Raw genomic sequence first — 22,217 nt, forward strand, 5'->3', positions numbered from 1 at the left:
GGAGAGGGTGTGGAGAAAAGGGAACCCTCCTACACTGTTGGTGGGAATGTAGTTTGGTGCAGCCATTAAGTAAAACAGTATGGAGATTCCTCAAAAGATTAAAAATAGACTTACCATATGATCCAGCAATCCTACTCCTGGGCATATATCCAGAGGGAACCTCAATTCAAAAAGATGCATGCACCACAATGTACATAGCAGCACTATTTACAATAGCCACGACATGGAAACAATCTAAATGTCCATCGACAGATGATTGGATAAAGAAGCTGTGGTATTTATACAATAGAATACTATTCAGCCATGAAGATAATAAAATAATGCCATTTGCAGCAACATAGATGGGTCAAGTGAAGGAAGCCAGAAAGAGAAAGAAAAATTCCATATGATATCATTTATATGTAGAATCTAAAAAAAAAAAAAAAAAAAGAAAGACAAATGAATTTATTTACAAAACAGAAACAGATTCACAAATATAGAAAACAAACTTATGGTTACCAGGGGGGAAAGGGAATGGGAAGAGATAAATTGGGAGTTTGAGATTTACAGATACTAATATATATATAAAATAGATAAACAATAAGTTCATACTGTATAGCACAGGGAACTATACTGGATATCTTGTAGTTAATTTATGGTGAAAAAGAATATGAAAACAAATATATGTTTGCTCATGTATGACTGAAGCACTATGCTGCACACCAGAAACTGACTGTATTTCAATAAATATATATATGCAAATAAATGTATGGTGGTATCCTGGATGGGATCCTTGAACAGAAAAAGAACTTTAGGTAAAAATTAAAGAAGTCTGCATAGAGTATGGAATTTAGTTACTAGTAATGTATCAATTGATGGGTGTATTAATTGTAATAAATATACCACCTTAATGTAAAATGTTAATAATTGGGGAAAGTAGGTGTAGGTATACAGAACTCTGTACTTACTATCTTTGCAATGTTTCTGTAAATCTAAAACTGTTCTAAAAAATCAAATGTATTTAATTTATTAAAAAGCCAGATGGGCCAAAGTGAAGAAATCTTGCCCTATACTATACTATAAGCCTCTGAGAGAAAGGCGCTTTGTGATTTTGTTGAGTACGTTTATAGGCTGATGTTTATAGGTGGTAGCTTGTCCTCAAAGATGACCCCCAGTGAACCATGCCTCTCAGAATTCATACTTTTGTGTGTTCCCCTCCACCTGAATCTGGGCTGGCCGTATGACTTGCTTTTGACTAACAGAGTGCAGCAAAAGTGACACTGTGTGACCTCTGAGACAAGGCCCTAAGAAGTCTTGTAGTTTTCACCTAAGTCTCTTGCATTGCCTGTTCTGGGAAAGATAGCCACTGGGTAAGAAGTCTGAATACACTGAGATCTCCATTCTATTGGAAACCCCAAGCCACCAAATGGGGAAGCTTATAGAGGGAGGAGACAGGAAGAATCAATGAGAGACAGAGAGAGATTGGGGGGGGGGGGGTCCAGTCATCCCAGGCTGTTCTGCCCAGTCTAGCTGACAGAATCAATAAATGTGAGTTAAGAAACCACATTTGACATCCAGTACATTCAAGCCTACAGATGGCTATAGCCCCAGCATCTATTTGCCTGAAACAGTATGAGAGAAACCAAACAATAACTACTCAGATGATCCCAATTTACCCATAAAACTATAATAAACCATAATTAATCATTTGGTTAAGACATTAACAAATTTAGAGGTGGCTTGTTGTGACGCAGTAGATCAGTCAGTGCCTCTTAACTCAGTAGACATTCCAGAACAATGAGAAAGTTGCTTCTATGTTGTGGAAAGAAAATAATGGTGAGATTTCTTCTAACATTTTAGACCATTTCCATTAAAACAAAAACAAAAACGTATCAGTTGGTAATTTCAAGATAATGGGTTTTGCAATCAGGTATTAAAAAAGAAAGAAAGGAGGGAAGGAAGGAAGGAGGGAAGGAAGGAAGGAAGGAAGGAAAGAAGGAAGGAAGGAAGGAAGAAACGAAGAAATTTGCTTAGTATCTGAAACAGGAAGGTCAAGCTGGGATGAAAAGACGGAATAGTTTATGTGGAAAGAAAGAAATTAGTTATGGGGTTTTTTTTAGGTGTATATTTTAAAACACATATTTTCCACTTAAATATAATTACAATGATTTTAAAATTTATTGAGTGCCAGTTACCTTTACATGTAGTATTAGCATCACAGAATTACATGAGATGGAAGCTACTTTAACCCCAATTTTACAGATGAGGAAATAGTGCCTCAGAATAGCTAAGTTACTTGCCTAAGGTCACCCAACTAGTGTATGTGAATAGGATTTGAATCTGGGCATTCAGACTCCAGAGTCTATTCTCTTGGCACAGTCTAACAGAGAAGATAAGCATAAATAAAATAATCATCGAAACTGCTGTAAGTTTCATAAAACTAAGTGCAGGATGCTATAATTATAAAACACATACCTGGGCCAGTTTGGGAGTTTGAGGAGGCTATGAAGGGGTTGAGGTTGAGGGGGTCACCTGGGTTAGTAAGGTCAGGTGCTTGATAGATAACTGGCCCATGAACCAGAAAAAGGCAGAGACAAAAATAGGTGTACAATTGGCTGTTGGTCGAGTATCTTTCTGAGAATTCTGATTTGTAAGGCCCCGAACACAATTTCTCTGGCACTCACCATTTTGGTAATGATGGGCTGTCACAGTATGGAGGAATGAGAGGGGAGACAAGGGGAGAGAAGAAAAAGAGAATTTAGTTTTGCTCCCCTTTATTTAAAAAAAAATCCTCAAAGGTTGTCCAAGTTGTGATCTCCATTTCCCCTCCTCTTGCCCCCCTCTTGATCCACTCCCTAGAGCATCTCTCCTCATCATTCCCCTGAAGATGCTTAGACACCAATGACCTTCATTTTGCCAAATCTATTGGTAGTCTATTCTCAGACTTCATTCTTTCAAGCTACCAGCAGTATTTGGCAGAGCTGACCATCCTCCTTGAAACACTTTCTAAGCTTGGTTTCAGAGATACTACGCTCTCCTGGTTTTTCTCCCATTCCAGTAGCTATTCTACTCCTCTGTGTTCTTTAATGGAGCTTCCTCTCATCCCTGAGTTCTAAATGATGAAATGCCCAAGAGCTTAGCCCTTGAACTTATTATCTTCCTCATCTATACTCTTTCCCTAAATTATCTCAACTAAATTAATGGCTTCAAATACCATCAATATGCCAGCTCTTAAATGTATAATTCTACCTAGATCTGACCCCCACTCTGAACTGAAGCCAACTTTGTATCCAACTGCTTGCTGAATGTATTCATTTGGATAGATTCCAGAACAGATTCTGGAGCAAGGCTCTCTAAATTCAGATCCTAAATTTCCTTTGTCATAGTTAGGCAGAGGATACATAGCTTCTCCGTGCCTCAGTTTCCTCAACTGCAACATGGGTACAACATTATTACTTTATCTCCCAGAGTTGCTTAAATGAGCTAATATGTTTAAAGCACGTCTTCCAATAGTGCCTGGTATCTTCCAAGTGGCATTTGTTAGTTACAGATAGGCATCTTCTTTGTGACTCCTCATTTCATCAATGACATCTTTAGTCACCTAGTTGTTTAAGCCAAAACTTAATCAAACAAAAATGGAAACTCTTCTCTTACACAACTCACAACTGTCACATCAGCCCATCCTGCCAGCACCACCTTCAAGCGTATCTCAGTTATATCTCACCACTTCTATGTCAGTCTGAGTTACTAAATTCTCTCACCTGGAGCATTCTAAGAGTATACTGTTGGTCTCCCTGTTCCTAGACTTGCCCAAATAGTTTATTCTCCCCATTGCAGTTGAAGTGATCTGTTAAGACTTGAGTTGTTTTATTCCTCTGCTCAAACACTCCAATGGTTTCCCACAGCACTCAGAGTAAAAGCCAGAGTCCTTATGGCCAGGACTTGGTCCTCCCCACTTCACATCCGCTCCAAGACTCAAGCATTTACCACTTTCCTTTCTTACTTTTCATGGGAAATCTTGCTCTTGCTCAAACACATGAGAATATGCTCCCAGAGATCAACCTGGATTGCTCCCTCACTTCAGTCAGATCTCAGCTTTAAATGTCACTTTATGAGTTAGGCCTCCCTATATAAAACAGCATACCTGCCCAGGCATTCTCTAAATCCTGCCTTTGCTTTATGTTTTTAATAGCATTCATCCATATTTTTATTTGTTATTGCCCACCCTGGCCCCCATTAGAACTTCAGCAGTAGGCCTTATGCTCTATCTCCAGCACTTATAACAATACTTGGCTTTTAGCAGTTGCTCAAAAAATATTTGTTGAACTAATGAATGTATGTAATTTTTTTCTGGGCCAATTATTAATTCCAGAATTTTTTGAAAGTTTTTTCCTAATCAGCCCACATGCTCCCACTCCTACCCAACCTCACTCTAGTCATTCTACCCATTAAAGATAAGATCTGGCCCTGGTGTTAGCACACTGAATTATGCCTTCCTAGAGCTGTTTCACATATGCACAGTCTCAGCCATCTCTTTCTTTTCAAGCTGATAAGTAAATCTTTTCAAAATGACTAAGCCACAGTTTTCCTGTGATGCCGCTTTTCTATTTAGAGAGAGAAATCTAGTGTATTAATTATGATAGTTTAAGGAAAATGAGATAATTATAATGATACATAATTGTATTCTTGAATAAAAGGGTAAGAGCATCGATAGGTCACAAAAGTTATCAGAACTAGGAAATTTAAAAGCCTTTAAAAACAACTCAGCTCTTCTCTCAGTTTATTTTTTGCTTATTCCCAGCCTCATTCTCATTATGTTTAATTCTCTTCCCTTTCTTTGGCCACAGGGTCTTTGATTTGTACTCTTCTAGGCTTTTTTCTCTTCTCTCTGTTATCTGGCTATCTCTAATTATTTCTGTATGTGGTGGAAGGTGGTTGTCCCACAGCTCCTGAATCAGAATCACCGCAGATCAAGAGCCCAGGACAGAATAAGCTAGCCCTTTTCAGTTCCCATTACAAATCCATTAGAGACAATCCTTTGGCTGACCAGAGAGGCAGTCTTTTACCATACACATGGTTGCCAAAAGGATGACTTTCTAGAATGTGTAGGGGGAAGGATAGGGGCAAAAAGATTCTTAAGGAATGAAGGTCGTGGTGAACTGAACAGATAACCACCCAAAGTTTCCACTGCCACTAGAAATCAGGTGTAAATAATCTGCAGTCTGTGGAATCTGACACCAACTAAAAATCAGGATGATTCTTCTTTCCACCTTAGATTGGTTTGGTCATTTCTAATATTCAAACAATAAAAACATGTATAGAGTTTTTTTGCCCCTAAAGTGTGCCTTCATTTCCACCTTCCAAATTTTAACTAGTAACTTTTTGGTGTATAATCTCCTTGTAATCATACACATATAACTTCAGTGTGATATATAAATGAGTTCAATAGAACAAAAGCTACTTCAACTTTCAACTACCCATTTCATCAACTTCACCTTCTTTAGCTGTATATCTCGCATTACTCCTGTTAATGAAAAATTGTCCTTGATCCTATTAGAGGTCAATATGTCATCTGCGTGGTGAATACAATTCCCCCTTGTCTTAATGCCCGCAGTCCTGTAATCATTCCCTTCCTCTTCAGCATCATCAACTTTTCCCTTTATACTTGATTGCTATAACCTCACACACATGTTCTAATACTGCCTATCTTTAAAACCTCATCTCCTGATCCCCACATCTCCCTCTTGCCCTAATTTTCTGTTTTATTTTAAATTAAATTCCTGGGTAAAGCTTCTATATTTGCTGACTCACCTCCCATTTTCTATCCAACTCACTCCAGTCTAACATTTTCCCCAACCACTACTCAACTAAAATGGCTTTCATCAACATCAGTAATGACCTTGCCAAATTCAATGGTTAATTTGTTTTCTCTTAGAATTCCATTTATCAGCAGCATTTGATATAGATTTCCCATTCTTTTATGAAAATCTCTTGGCTTTTGTGACAGATACCACACCATACTGTACACAGTTGAGTTTTCTCCAGAGAAATGGCTTTACTTCTTGCCTTTCTTTGCTGCCATTTTCCTGTTTACTAGCCCTCTGAATATCTAAATTTTTATTTTAGCTTTTAGATTTAGGACTATGATCCACATTGAGTTAAATGTTGTAAACAGTACAAAGTAAAGATCAAACTTCATCGTTTAGTGTATCATATCCAATAGTTTTACCACCATTTGTTGAAAATTGTCTTTTCACCATTGAATTATCTTTCCCCAAAATCAACTGACCATATCTATAGGGGTCTATTCTTGGATTCTATTCTGTTCCATCGACTATGTGTCCTTAGACCAATACCACATAGTTTTGATTATTGTAGCTTTATAGTAAGTCCTGAAATCAAGTACTGTGAATTTTCCACTACTATTCTTATTCAAAATTGTTTCTAGATGCTTTTCATTTCCCCATCTATTTTTGAAAGCATAAGTGAATTTCTATAAAGAAAAGACCACTGAGATTTTGATTAGCATTCAACTGAATTTGTAGACAGATGTTGGAAGAACATCTGTATCTTCTATGTCTATTTAATTGGGTATACTTGAACTTCTCTCAGAAATACTTCTTACTCCTCAGCATACAAAATCTGGTGCATATTTTGTTAAATTTATCTCTATGTACGTTTGATGCCATTAAAATGGTATTGTTCTCTAATATTCAATGTCTAAATGTTCACTGCTTGTTTATAAAAATACAATTCATTTTGTATAGTAACATTGAAACTTGTGCCACCTTGCTGAATTCATTATTAGTTCTAGTAGTTGTTTTTGTACATTTTAAGGATTTTCTACATAAATGACTATTTATGTCACCTGAGAATGATGACTAGTTTTCCTACCTCATTTCCAATCTGTGTGACTTTTCTTTCTTTCTCATACTTTGCTGTATTGGTTAGTTACCTCCAGCACAATGTTACATTGAAGCAGAGAAAACAGACATCCTTGTCTAGTCCTCAATCTTAGGAAGAACGCATTCATTTTCATAATATTAACAGTAGGTTTCTCACGGTTGCCATTTATCAGTTTAGGGAAACTTTCCTCTATTCCTACTTTTCTGAAAATTTTTATTGTGACTGGATGTTGAATTTTTCAAGTGACTTTTATTTTCATATTGAGATGACAGTGATTTTTCTTTTTACAGTCTTTTGATATAATGAAGTACCCTAATTGTGTTTTGAAATCTAAACCAAACTTGCATTCCCAAGATGAACTTGATTTTTTTTTTAGCATATGTCATCTTTTTTATGTACTGCTAGATTTTACTTGGCAAAATTTCTGCCTCTTTGTGCATGATATTGTACTTTCCTATTCTTGTCCTTGTCATTTTTTTAAATCAGTGTAATACTGGCCTAATTAAATGAGTTTTGAAGTATTCCATCCTCTTCTAATTTCTTTAAGAGTTAGTATAGAATTTGTATTATTCCTTCCTTAAATGTTTGGGAGAATTCAATAGTAAAACCATCTGGTCCTGGAGTTTTCTTGGAAGAAGTGTGTGATGTGTGTGTGTGAGAGAGTTTTTAAACTAAGGATTAAAATTATTAAGATGAATATAGAGATAGTTGAGTTATATTTTTCTCCTTTCGTAAGCTTTAGTAGTTGGTATCTTTCAAGGAATTTATCTATTTCTATTTTTCTAAAATATATTCTAATTTTTAATGATTTCAATCCTTAAAAGTTGATAAAATTTATTTTATGGCTCAAAATATGGTCTTAGTGAATGTTCCACGTGCACTTGTTGAGTTTATTCTGATATTGCTAGATTGAATCACCTATAAATGTCAATTACATCAAGTTGGTTGGTAATGCTGTTCAAGTCTTCTTATCTATACAAATTTTCTGTCTACTTAGTCCACCAATCACAGAAAGAGGAGTGCTGAGGTCTCCATAATTATTGACTTGAATATTTCTTCCATAAGTGATAGTATTTTGTTCTTTATGTAAATTGAAGGTCTGTTATGTGATACATATATACACTTACTATTGTGCTTCTTGATAAAATTGTCTCCATTTCTGTCAGATTCGCTATCTTTCTTCAGCCTGAATGATACCCAATGAGCCTGAACTTTAGAGGTTACATCTTTGCCCTCTGCTTTTAGGTTGGTTTTAGCAATGAAAGACACCAGTTAGACATTGGACTGTGGAGGGAAAGAGGTTTGGGTATAGGTTACCTCAGAGATATTGTGGGTTTGTTCCAGACCACCATAGTAAAGCAAATATTATAATAAAGTGAGACACAAATTTTCTGGTTTCTCAGTGCAAATAAAAGTTATGTTTACACTATACTGTAATCTGTTAAATGTACAGTAGCACTAGGTCTAAAAAAGGTACATACCTTAATTAAAAAATAGTTTATTGCTAAAAAATGCTAACCATCATCTAAGCCTTCAGCAAGTCATGATCATTTGCTGGTAGAGGGTCTTTCCTCATTGTTGATGGCTGCTGACTGATCCGGGTGGTGGTTTCTGAAGTTTGGGGCGGCCGTGTCAATTTCTTAAAATAAGACAATGAAGTTTGCCATAGCGAGTGACTCTTTCATGAATGATTCCTTTGTAGCATGTGATGCTGTTTGATAGCCTTGTACCCACAGGAAATCTTTCAAAATTGAAGTCAATCCTCTCAAACCCTGTCACTGCTTTATCAACTAAGTTTATGTAATATTCTAAACCCTTTTTGTCATTTCAACAATTAAGTTCACTGTCTTACATGAGTCCAGTTCGTAGCACCCTAAAACAATTACAAGAGTAACATCAAAGATCACTGGTTATAGATCACTATAATAAATGAAAAGCTTGAAATATTGTGGTAATTACCAAAATGTGACACAGACATGAAGTGAGCAAACACCGTAGGAAATATGGCGTCTATAGACTTCTTGGGCGCAGGGTTGCCACAAACCTTCAATTTGTAAAATACACAGTATCTGGGAAGCACAACAAAGCAAAACACAATAAAATGAAGTCGGCCTGCACTTAATCCTTCCAGCTTCTCCCTGCTGGGTTCAGGTTGGCAGTGTCTACGCTCTTCCATGAAGGCACCATAAGTGGCTATCGGGTAGGTGGTTGTCTCCTACAGCAGTAAGTCTCCCTGGGCCCTGGTAATCCCTTTTCCCTTACCATTTAGGCTTAACGGTAACAATGACTCTCATTAGTTCTGGGTGCCGCTGATATAACAAGTGTTATACTACTAGCTTAAATTATTTACAGAGAAGTCATTTAGTTCTTCCATTCCACTCACTTGGTTCAACAAAATTGATCACGCAACATCAGGTGCTTGAAAAAAGAAAAGGGGACCTATTTGGATGTTTTGAGTAGAGGAAGAAGGAACAACGACTATCTGTTGACTTAGTTCTCCTAAACTCAGTGTCACGGCCCAACATTCTCATATCTAGGCACTATTTCCTAGAAATTGTTGTAGATGACACTATGTGTAATGCTAGAGACGCCACATGGACCATTAATGAGACGTAGTGAACCCCAACAAAGCATCAGGTCTCACAGTACAACAGCTGAGCGTAACAGACAGCATACAACACAGCGGCCCTAGGTCGCAGTTGAAATACAGTTTTTTCCCACCTCATTCCATTTATCAGAAACTATATGGTATTGGTTTGAACAGAGAAAAGTGCTGACAGTTCACTATTTAGGAATTAAACCCAGGAAACTGTATTGTGGAGGATGGGCAATGGGGAATACTCAAATTATAGCAAGACATTTAAATGGAAATTCTAATGTTTTTTCTTGAAACTGAATACAGTCATAAGCTGAAATGTGCTATCTCCGACTCAGACTGAAAAGTCTTCTGAAGAGTAGATGTTAAAAAACACTTTAAAAAGATAAAAATACCCTGCATGGACGCTTTACAAAAGCGCCCAAGTTTAAGCGACTTAAAACTGTCCAGGTATGTTGCAGAGGAAAAAAAAGAGGGGAGAGGAACAGTTTTTATACCGAAAACAAGTACCATCTGACCTACTCAGTGTTTCCATACGTTAGAAAAGCCTCCTTTTTGCACCTGCCTTGCCCACAGTCCATGAACAGGCATCCTCAACCTCAACGAAAGAGCTGCCGGGACTAGCGCGTAAGAGGGGGTGGCGCAGCCTGAGACGCTCGCTTCGGACTCGCTGAGGCAGAGCTCTTTTCTCAAGCCCGGCCTGAGGACAACCCCGGTATCCCTAAGCCTTGCTCACCTCAGGCTCAGTTTCCTTTCTCAGTGAGGCCCCCGCCTTCAGGCCCAAAGTACCAATTAAAACTACAAAAAAAAAAAAAAAAAAAAAAAAAAAGAAGCTTGTCGCTCTTCCGAGCGAACGCGCAGCTGACAGACTCTCGCGAGAACTTGCACAGCGCCGGTGGTTCCCGCGGAGACCTCGCGAGCGGACCTCCGGGGGCGGGCTGCGCCTTAGCCCCGCCCTTCCTGAGCGCGAGCGCGCCTTGGCGGGAATTTCACCTGTGTGGGATTTAGACCCCACCGAGTCGCAGGCTGCGGTCGGAATCTCCGGGGCGGATCTCGGGGACTGAAAGTGTGAGCAGGTACGACATGCAGCTAACCTGGGACGCCCGGGTGCGCAGGACGCCGGCTCCACTCGCCCTGTGGTCGGCGTTCCTATCGCTGCCTTGTGAGGATCTGGCGGGACTTGCCCCGCGGCGGGGTGGAGTAGGGTTTTGCGCCGGTCCCTTCTGATCCCCTACCGTAGTCTGCAAGGGAGCTTACAGTTCCCGACAGTGCCCGGAAACTGGCTGAGAGCGGTTTAGTAACGTAGTGGAGGCCGCAGGTCGAGGCGGGCTCAGGAGTTGAAGTTGGATCTGTCCTGAAAACATTTCTTTCCTCTCCACCCTGTCCTGGGCTGCGGTGTCCGACTAAAGGGGATTTTAAGTTCCTGCTACAGCCAGTCGGGGGTGCATTCGCTCTAAGTTCTGACGGCCTTGATCTCGGGAAGTCGGTAGTGGGGAGAGTTGTTGAAGATTTGGCGTCTCGGGTTTTTCCTTTGTGTGTGTGTGTGGGGGGGGGCGTTTGGGGAACTTTCTTGAGGTCACTTCCAATTTCTCGGCCCGCCCCACCTCCAGGAATCTCATTACAACTTATTTGGAGCCCTTAATGATAATCATAACGAACCCCAAACATTTCAGGACATGAAGTAAACAATGGATAACTGTGCCTCTGCGTCGACATTCCTGACCGACAGCTTGGAGCTGGAGCTGGAGACAGAGTGGTGCAAACCCCCTTGCTTTTCTTGTGATTTTGACCACAGAGGAGGAAAACATTTTTCTGGGGAGTCCTACCTTTCCAGCGGAGCCCTTAAGCGGTAGGTAAAAAATCGAAAACTTTGCTCTAACCTATTCAGATTTGTTACCAGTCTGTTTAGGAATGTTATTTATGATTTCAATCAATTAAACTTTGATGTTCATCAAGCAATGTATTTAAATTGGCTTACTATATCACACGGTTACAAGCTATTCTGTTGGTTTCCTGCTTAGAGCATACCTAAAAGATTTTTGGAAGGTCTTCCTCGTTACCTGATGTTTTCTTACCTCACTGCTGCCTCACGTTTGGGGTAGGGAGCTGGGCACTATTTTACCTTTTACATAAAGTGAATTCTGAGCCACCTGGGCTTTTTGAAATGAGCTAATATTCCAAAACATGAGCTAATATTCTGAAGCTTCTCAGTAATTCTTAAGTAAGACATAAACCTTTTTTGTTGCCCCAGTGCCTTCTAATTCTGCATATTTATGCATATAGAAGTCTTATAGACTTCCTTTTTTTTTTTTTTTCACTTTTCTGATAAATACTCCCATAAGTTCACAGCAACGTTATTCTTCAACGCTCTTGTCTTGAACAGGCGTATATACATAATGCAGTAAAATTCCTATTATTGAAATATCTTGGCAATACCTGCTGAGGCAATTTCAGTCAGAAAGGAAATCATTTTTGTTGATTTTTATAGTTGTACTTTCTTTGAGACCTTAAAAAAAAGTTACTGAACGTGATTATGTCCTTCTTTAGACATTGGCTCAGAATAACTTTCAACTATTCTAAAAATTAAATGTCCCCTTCAAGGGTGCAGTTTTACATCTGAAGACCACTATTGAAGACAGATGAAAGTATGTTCCCTAGACTCCTTTTCAGTTTTTTCCCCCAAGTTATAGTGCTATTTAGTTATACTTTTTAATCCCAATGTAAGATTGAATTCTTAATATAGTCTAACTACAATAGTATAAGGTATCAGACATTTCATGATTTTATAACATTGTTAACATGTCATGTGTAATATGGATTCATATAATGTCAAAAAAGACGTGCTATAGTATGGAATTTAGCATAGTTTTTATGAGATTAAATCAGAGTTTTCATTTCAGACTAATTTTGAATCTTGATCCTTTACCAACTAATTTTGAAGAGGACACAGTGGAAATATTTGGCGTTCAGTGGGTTACTGAAACAGCATTAGTGGATTCATCTAGAGTTCTTTTTCATCTATTCAGGTATGTTTTGGGTTTTTTAAATTACCATTGAGTGTAAATGCTATTCAGTTTTAAGTCACATTGCTAGGTGGTTTCTAATACCAGTATTGCTAAAGCACCTAGTAGGATTGTGCTTGTTGCTCACTTGGTTATCTTATCAGTAACAACAGTTAAGCAACAATGTTTGATGGAGTAATGATTTTGATGAGTTGTTTTTTAGTGATTTTCAGAATTTTTATCCTTCTGTATTTGACATCATGCATTGAAGACAAATATTTAAGGCTTTGAACTATACCATAATTTTGGAAGAAAAATAAAATACTTTTATTACTTAATAGCCATAGTTTTTCAATAATCTTTAGAGAATGAACTCAGACTTCCCAAATCTATTTTTTTACTGTGTAATAGAAATGTGATTAATTAACTTGGACAATATTTTTAAAATTTTAATGAAAATTTTCAAATGTACACAAATATAGAGAGAATAGTGTGATAATGCCCCTCAGTTACAATAAACATCAAGGTTTTATTACATTTCCTTCATCTCTCCCTTTCCCTCTATTTTTGGCCTTTTCTTTTTTGGCTTACATGTTTTTAAGCAAATTCCAGGCATCATGTCATCTCACCCTTAAATGCTTCAATATACATTTCTTAAAAATATGAACTTTTTTTAACATAAACATTATCTTATCACAATTAATGAGATTGGGATAATTTTTCATTATTATTTAAAATCCAGTCCTAATTCAGATTTTAGATTTTGAAATGGAATTGTTTATCAAAGGCAAATTAATTTTTATCCCTGAATCCATTAAGAATGTATACATGATAGTTCTAAAATTTATATGGAACCACAAAAGATCCAAAATAGCCAAAACAATCTTGCAAAAGAAGAACAAAGCTGGAGACATCACACTTTCTGATTTCAAACTATATTACAAAGGTATAATAAATAAAATAGTATGTTATTGTCACACAAACACATAGATGAATGGAATAGAATTGAGAGCCCAGAAATAAACCCACAGATATATGGACAATTAATTTACAAGCAAAGGAGCAAAGAACATAAAATGGAGAAAGCACAATCTCTTTAATAAATGGTGTTGGTAAAACTGGCAGCTACATGTAAAAGAATGAAACTAGACCACCATCTTATAGCATACACAAAAATTAACTGAAAATGGATTAAAGATTTGAATATAAGACCTGAAACCATATAACTTCTAGAAGAAACTATAGGCAGTAACCTCATTGACATCAGTCTTAGCCAAGTTTTTGTGGCTCTGACTCCAAAGGCAAGGGAAACAAGCAAAAATAAGTGGGACTACATCAAACTAAAAAGCTTCTTGCAGCAGAAGAAACCATCATCACAATGAAAAGGCAACCTAGTGGATGGAGAAGATATTTGAAAATCATATATTTGGTTACTACGTAAGGGGTTGCTATCCAGAATATATGAAGAATTCATACAGCTCTACAACAACAACAAAAATCCGATTAAAAAATGGGCAGGGGGTCTGAAGAGATGTTTTTGCAAGGAAGACTTGCAGATGGCCAAGAGGCACATGAAAAGATGTTCGACATGACTAATTATTAAAGGAATGCAAATCAAAACTACAGTGAGATATCACCTCCCACCTATTAGGATGGTTGTTGTCAAAAAGACAACAAATGTTGGAGAAGATGTGGAGAAAAGAAACCCTTCTGCACTCTTGTTGGGAATGTAAATTGGTGTAGCCACTATGGAAAACAATATGGAGATTCCTCAAAAAACTAAGAATAGAACTACCATACCCAGCTGTTCCACTTCTGGGTATTTATTCAAAGGACATAAAAACACTAATTTGAAAAGATATATTCACCCCTCTGTTCATTGCAGCATTATTTACAATAGTCAGGATATGGAAAAAACCTGTGTCCTTCGATGGATGAAGGGATAAAGAAATTTGGTGTGTGTACACACAATGGAATACTACTCAGCCTTAAAAAATGAAATCCTGTCATTTACAACAACATGGATGGACTGTGAGGGTAATATACTTAGTGACATAAGCCAGACAAAGAAAAATACTGTATGATTTACATGGAAACTAAATAATGCAAATGAACAAACAAAATAAAACAGAGTACAGATTAATGGTTGCCAGAGAGGAAGGGGTTTAGGAGGTGGGTAAAAACGGTGAAGGAGTCAAGTGTATGGTGATGGATAGTAATTAGACTTGTAATTATGTTGTAGTTTACACAGATGTCGAATTATAATGCTGTATACTTGAAACTTACACAACTTTTAGTAAAGAATGTATACATGGTACATTTAAATGAAAATGGAAAGTTGGAGGGATTTCTCCTCTTACCCTCATCCCATGGGACCTGTGCTATAATATGGGTTTTATTGGGAAAACAGGCTGAGTGAGTGGTTCTCTGTAATCCTGAACATTACTGAATGAGTTGTCTTATTCAGGACACAGGTTATGAATATGAGTCAGTCTTTAAGGAGTTGAAAGGTAACTAGGGAGAATGGCAAGAGAAGATGATTCTGAGAAATTAAAGGAGAACATCATAAAAGTTTCCCTGATAACTCTAGTCTACTTTACCCTTCCTTTTCAGAACTCCTATTGTCTAATTGATATAGTATAACATTTCATTATATAACTGTTAACTTAGGGTGTTTTATGTAACTATTTTAAACTTATTGAAGATACAAATAGTATCTTGATAGTGAAATCTATGATATTTTATATAATTTTTGAGATAAATACAGCTTTTAGGAGATATTTTTGGGCTGTCAGACAAAGGTGTGTTTTATCTTCTCTCAAAGTCCTCACTACCCGAGGCTGACACTGATAAACATTCATGATGTATTATTAAACATTTTTCACAAATGAGAGGCATTGAAGCTGTGTAATAGGTTTGGAAACACTATCCATGTAATTGTTACATCTTTTAAACTGTTCTAAAACTAATTCTCACCATATATTTTTAAATTAGGCAACAGCTATACAACTTGGAAACCTTATTACAGGCCAACTGTGATTTTGGTAAGTTCTAAGTATGTTTAATGGTAAAAAGGAATAGTTCTCCATTACATTAAATTGCACGTGGGTCTATGGCTTGTCATTGGAATATCATTATAATATGGAGCAAGTGTTAGTTTGGAAGTTCAGGATACAGTGTATTTAGTGTTCAGAAAAAGTATGACACTTAAATTTTGTTGTAGATGAGAATTATAGTACTTTTCCAAATCTGTAAGTAAAATCAACTTAAGGCTAAACTTCTCTTTAGTGAAGTAGTAACTTGCTTTGGGGATGGGGAGTGGGATGGAGAACTTAGAAAGTGCCAGACCTCCTGCTGTTTTCTTGCTCTTTTCTGCTTTCATTTTTTGTTTGTTTTTGGCATTTAGTGGACTATCGATTTTGGAGGGAATTGGTATAGTTAAGATAGTGAAGAGAATTGAAGGGCAGTGCATTTTAGTGCAGGATAGCTTCTCCTTTCTATCAATTTTGGTATAGTATTTAGAATCATGACTGATTAGCCTAGGTTCCAATCTTAGCTAATTGTGGATCTCACACCGGGTAATAGTTCCCACTTCATTGAGTTCTTATGAGGATAATGCGTGTTAGGTGCTTAGCCCTTGTGTCTGTTATTAGTGATGCCTAGCAACCACAGATCACCTGGAACAAACCTTTGGTCAAAGGGCTTAGTAGCTCAGAAAGCAAGGGAGAAACAGACATCCTGAGGGACAGTTGAGGCTTCTCAGTAAGAGGAAGTAGGGAGGGGCTTGTGACAGGATATGGGCCCGTGCAGGCTGATTTTGGGTAGAGTTTAAGGGTGCTAGGGCTTTATTCTGGATTTCATGCTGTTAATAAGCAGAGGCAATTTAATGACTGAGTGTGTAATTCATACTGGGAAGGTGGGACAAACAGGGAGGTGTGGGAGGGTTCTATTTAGTAAAGAAGCAAGAGTCATATTAGCTGAAAGAAGGGGATATTCTGTTTTTGCATTTTGTTTGTTTTTGTGTGGTTGTGTAGTGCCTTGTTTCTGTGTCAGGCATGATTACAGAGAGGTTTTGTTTTTTTCTTGCTTCACCATAATCATGGAGTGACCTTGTGTGGTTATTTTTGATACTGTATAACAACTGTTTAATTTCAGTGGGGAACATCATGGCCTAATTGTTAGCTGTTAGCTGTCAGGGCTATTTTATTTCTTTTGTTTTCTCAGTTTGTGCTTGGTAAATGTTGAATATTACTGTTTCATTCTCACATGAGTTCCTGCTTCATGCCAGGTAGTGTGTAAGGTGGTGACGAATGAAAGAGGAAAAATATCCTGCTTGAGGAGTTTGCAGTTAGTTGAGTAGGAGAGAGAAACAAGCAGACATAGTTCAGCTTGGTAAATGGAAAAGTGTAGTAATAGAGGCATGTACAAGCTGCTGAGGGAGCCAAGGGCTTCATCTGTTTATGTGCCCATCTCTGAGTGATGCCAGATCTGGCTCTTCAAGGATGAGGAGGAATTAGCTAGGCAAAAGATTTTGGAGTTTTGTGGGGTAGGAAAAGTTCCAAGTAGAAACAGCTGTATAGACAAAGGCATTGAGTACGTAAAAACATAAAAAGTTCAGGGAGCAGGGAGTAAGTAGTAATTATGTATGGTTGGAACAGAGTGCATATGAGAGTGATGAATTTTTAGAAGGTATGAAATCATAGCTGTCTTTGTAAAACCACACTAGAGTAAGAATTTTATTTGGAACCCCTGGGGCGCCTTTACAAGGTTGTAGTGGGAACAGCAAAAATACCTTTACTATATAGATAATTAAATTGGGTTCATGGAAGGTATTTGTTATGTAAGATTATTCCTTGAAAAGCACTTACCGACCTCAAATCACTGCAGTGGACTATTTGTTGAAATGGTTACTTGACATTTTGGTTGGTTTTGTGGCTTAAAAAAAAACTTTCAGTGACAGATTTGTTGGGCAGGTTAGCAGTATTAAAGATTATCCCAAAGTCAGCTTACTCTTGCCGTGCAGCTGTGTCGGGGCTTTGTTAATAAACTCAGGTGGTTAGCCTTGGCCTTCAGCCCAACCCTCCCCCCCGCCCCCCCACCGAAAGCTCTTGTGTAGGGTCCCTTACTGAAGTACATATGGTTCTTGTTCTCCTGTTGATTATACTCCTCGGATTGTCTTCCTGTTGAGGCAGAATAACATACATAATATAATGTTACTTTTTTATTGATACCTGTTCTTAAATATAGTTGTTGATGGTACCCCTTTTTCAGATCTTGTGGGGTTTTTTTTGTCTCTAGACATTGCATTTGGATTTTTTTTTATCTTCTGTTTCTGTTCTTACGCTTTTTAAAATCTATCTTGAATATATGTATAACTACTTTTTTTTAATTTTATGTTTTATTGAAGTGTAGTCGATTTACAATGTTAGTTTTAGGTGCACAGCAAAGTGATTCAGTATATAACCGCTGTTTTTAACTTTGTTGACTCCAGAGGCTTTCATCACTGTCATTTCTGGGCCTTTTTGTATTGATTGATTTTCCTCCTAGTTCTGTGATATGTTTTTCTGCTTCTTTGAACATCTAGTAATTTTTCTATTGTGTGATGGGCATTGTAGATTTTACATTGCTGCTCTCTGAATTTTCTTGTATTACTAATACTGGTGTTGAATTTTGTTCTGGCTAACTGCTGAGTACTTGTAATTCATTGGATCTTCTTGAGGCTTGTAAATTTTCTTAGGACGTCTAAAAAGTAGCCTTTAGTGTAACATTAATTTACCTGTAGTAAGGCTTTTGAGGATTATTTTTGGAGTATTACTTTTTTTTTTTCTTTCATTCTTGCTAATGGGAACTTGAACCGTTCCCTGGCTTGAATAAGCTTTGCAGGGAATCGTTTTCTTTTTCCTTTTTTTGGGGGGGGGGTCGTTTTCTGGTGTTTTTCTCTAGGCTACAGATCAGTCCTTAGCTAAAGACTCAAAACGGACCCTCTGTACCCTCCAGGGCTCTTTTTTTGTGTAGCTTTTTTTCTTCTTTGGTACTTTTGCCCTCCAAATTTAGACTGCCCTAAACTCTGATCTCATTTCTCCTCAACTGAGTGACTTGGGCTCTGTTTGAATTCTCTAACCCTGTGCTGCAGCCTAGAAACTGTCTCTAGATGGAAACCTGATGCACTCTTAGGACTTACCTTCTCTCTAGGATAACAGTCTTGCATTGCCTTTGTCTAGTGCCTGAGAACTGTTTTATGTTTTTGGTTTGATTTTTTTTGTTGTTGTTTGTTGGCTTGTTTTGTTTTTGGTTATCTAGTTTAAGATGGGAGATAGTTAAAACTGATTCTTTTAATTCCATCTTTGCTGGATGCAGCAGTTGTTCTTAAGAGTACTGACTTTATGGGCTAAGAATTGTCACTGCGGGATCATTTGACTTTTATAAGGGAAATGTAATTAAGCTGTTAAAAGTATACTGCACTGTTTTGTGTATGTTTGATATGTAGATAATTGTGCAATATCTTTACATTTGGGCTCCTGTTGGTTTTGCCAAAATAGTGTCCATGTTTGCTCATTTGAGCACAAATTTAGAAATAAGTTTTGCTTTATGTTTCATATAGATGATAGTTTGTTGCTTATAATTCTCAGCATGTTTTCTCTGCCTTTGTTTTCTGGTTGACTCATTATCCCTATAGTGGTTATCTGTGTTTTATACATAGTAACCACCTGATAATTTTTGCTGGTGTAACTGTTGATGTGAGGGAAGGATAGCATGGGTTGAGGTTGAGAGATAGGTAGGAATAAGTCATTCAGGGCCTTATAAGTCATTATAAGGAGTTTTGACTTCATTCTAAATACAGTAGATGGCCTTTCATGCGTTTTGGTTTAGGAGTTACAGGAATTGATAAACATTTAAAGCAGATTTTGTACTTAGATTATAGAGGGGCAAAGGAGGATGTGAGAAGACCTGGTAAGAATCCTGTTGCAGTAATTCAGAAGATCATAGGGAAAATGGATTGGTTGAAAGTGTATTTTGGTCATAAAGTTAATGGGAATCTGATGGATTAGATAAGAGTTTGAAGGAAAGAAAGTCAAGAATGACATATAGGCAACTGTTGACACCATGTGATGAGTGGAGAAAACATGGGCAGCATGAACTGGTTTTGGAAGACGTCTGCACTGTCTGAGTAATCCGAGGATAGATATCAGGCAGTTTGACTTGCAAGGTCTGGAGTATAAAGGAGAGGCCTGGAATGTAGGTTAACCTTTGGAGTTGTTTCATTTATAAATAAAGGAACTGATGAGATCATACATGTAGGAAGAGAAGTACAGAGGGATACTCGAGCTGAGCCCTAGGAGCCCCATTATTAGTAGTAGAACTGAGGAGGAGGGGCCAGTAATGGAAAGGCAAGAGAAAGGACACTTGAGGAAGAAAGAAGACTGACAGCACGTGGCATCCATGAAGGCAGGTGAGCGAATGCTGCTACAAGGGCAGGTTAATTGAGGACAGGTCGTGTCCCTTAGATTGGACCACATGAGTTTCACTGGTAACCTTAATAAGAGTAGTTTTTGTGGGCATGCTAAGAACCATGTAGCAATCAGTGGGGAAAAAAAGATAGAGAATTGCTGCTTATATGGGCTTATAGAATTTTTTTGTCACTGCCCACTGATTATTTAAGCAATGATTATCATCTCTTTTGGTTTTAGGGAAGATATCAACCCTACATTGCAAAGCAGACAATATTAGACAGCAGTGTATAAGATTTCTTCATTATGTTAAAGTCTTCATCTTCAGGTAGGATATCAGGTGAATATTATGATTAATGCATGAATTCCTGGGTGCATATTTATCCAGACTCTGGTTGCTTATTGTATCTAATCATTTTTTAGGTCCCTGAAAGTACACAATGCTGAAACTCATGTTCCTGTTCATCCCTACAAGGCTTTGGAGGCACAACTTCCCTCCGTGTTGATTGATGAGCTTCATGGATTACTCTTGTATATAGGACACCTATCAGAACTTCCCACTATAAACACAGGAGCGTTTGTAAATCAAAATCATACTAAGGTTTGACTTGTTTCGTTCAATTTTTAAATTATCAGGGTTTTTTCCTTCTCGTAAGGAATATCCATTTAAGAATGAAGGAAATTAGTCAACAGTGTAGTTCATGGACCAGGCTACCTGAGTTGAAATTCTGGCTCCTCCTTTTATTAATTTTGTGTCATTGGGCAAGTAACACCTCTTGCTTTAGTCTTTCCATCTGTATAATTGGTATAGCCTCCTTGAGTTACTGGGAGAATTAAGTAAATTAAAATGCATAAAGTGCTTAGCACACTGTTTACACTGAATCAATGATAGCTTTTTTTCATTCCATTTTATAACTGCAAATATTTAAAAGTTGCAAAGCAAATAAAATACCTTTATTTTCTAAAATTTATATTATCTTTCCTATTGATAAAGTTTTGGACAAATCCTAGTTAATACTGTAGTAAGATTCAAGATCACCTTTAAAGTTACGCTTTCAAAACCACATCTTTATGTCTATTCTGACTTTTGAGATCTTTTTTTGGAATATGATTAGGATTGTTTTGACTATGTCCTTTATTTTTCTGCCTGTGATAATCAATCTCTCTGAAGTTTGGTTTTTAAAAAATTTGTATTGTTAGCATGACCCAGTCTGTGGATGTAATTAACCAATTCTCCATAGATAAATGTGAGTTTATGTGAATGGCAATTTATAATTCCCCATGGGATCCCCTAAACTCTCATCTTTACCATTCTATTTGACTTTACCAATTTGAAGAACATTCAGTTTTTAGGAATGGGTTTTTGCCCAAATAAGCTACAATCAAATGTTTATATATTTCTCTGAAGTTTAACAATGATTTAGAAAAACTGACTCTTCTTATCAGGGATCAATATATGTAAACATAAAAGTAACTAGAGTTCCAACTGAATTCTAATCTAATCCATAGAAACCAAATAGGCATTTGCTTTTAATCATGTCAATTAATAAAGATTCATGGGTAGATTGTGGGGGAGGGATGTTTTTCCTTTGTTTTAGTTTCTATAAATTGAACTGGTTTTTATTTTCTGAATATCCATCAAATGCCTAAGAAAATAAAAATTAACAATTTATCTAGCAGCAGAAATAAAAAATGTGTGCAAGTGTCCTCAAACTAGATTTTGCTTTTCATAGGCTTTTGAATTGGGCAGACTTGAAAAGACAGGTTATTTGAAGATCAGAAGACTGAATTTTTAAAGTAGGGGAATGGAATCTTCAACACATAAACAAAAAAAATCATACACTAAAATACTATTCTTTTCTCAAACAACAGCAAAAAAAAAAAAGCTTACAAAATAAAAAGCATCTTTCAAGACCATGTATTTCTTACATTTTATCAATCTCATAAAAGGTAATGAATGCCTTAATTGGTATTTTCAGCTGAACATCTGTTATTCTTTTTTAGGAATTTTAAAAATTTGAGAAATTATTTGTTGAATATTATGTATGACAAATATTTTCAGTAATTTATCTTTTTTCCAGCACTTAAGCTTACTTGCTAGGTAGATAGCTGTTTTAATTTTTTTATATAGTTATATTTGTCAACTTTTTCTTTGGTATCATCCCTATGCTGCTGTAAAAAAATTTTTTTTAACATTTATGTCTAATTTCTCTCTTTAAAAAATACACTGTGAGGTAGGAAATCTAACTTTAGTTTCTTGCAAATGAATAAGTTCTTAATCCTGTC

At 37.0% G+C, this 22,217-nt stretch overlaps 1 protein-coding gene and 1 long non-coding RNA gene across 3 annotated transcripts in view; one reads left to right on the forward strand and one right to left on the reverse strand.

The window, feature by feature from the left end:
* LOC106730361 overlaps positions 1–10,355 on the reverse strand; it is an 857,488-nt gene extending 847,133 nt beyond the window's left edge. The window contains exon 1 of one of the 2 annotated variants that reach the window (XR_004321732.1): positions 10,218–10,351. This is a non-coding gene — a long non-coding RNA (uncharacterized LOC106730361). Of the gene's footprint in view, positions 1–10,217 lie in introns of both variants that reach the window. The other variant, XR_004321733.1, reaches the window with a different exon arrangement.
* A 67-nt stretch (positions 10,356–10,422) lies between these two features.
* The window catches only part of MMS22L (MMS22 like, DNA repair protein), a 107,501-nt gene continuing 95,706 nt past the window's right edge, over positions 10,423–22,217 (forward strand). The window contains exons 1-6 of the mRNA XM_006187233.3: positions 10,423–10,557; positions 11,155–11,330; positions 12,382–12,507; positions 15,478–15,527; positions 20,172–20,259; positions 20,355–20,532. Coding sequence (XP_006187295.1) covers positions 11,170–11,330; positions 12,382–12,507; positions 15,478–15,527; positions 20,172–20,259; positions 20,355–20,532 — 603 coding nt within the window. The 5' untranslated portion in view covers positions 10,423–10,557; positions 11,155–11,169. The remainder of the gene's footprint in view (positions 10,558–11,154; positions 11,331–12,381; positions 12,508–15,477; positions 15,528–20,171; positions 20,260–20,354; positions 20,533–22,217) is intronic.

The sequence above is a fragment of the Camelus ferus genome, chromosome 8, assembly GCF_009834535.1.
Source record: "Camelus ferus isolate YT-003-E chromosome 8, BCGSAC_Cfer_1.0, whole genome shotgun sequence".
Classification (NCBI taxonomy): Eukaryota; Metazoa; Chordata; class Mammalia; order Artiodactyla; family Camelidae; genus Camelus; species Camelus ferus.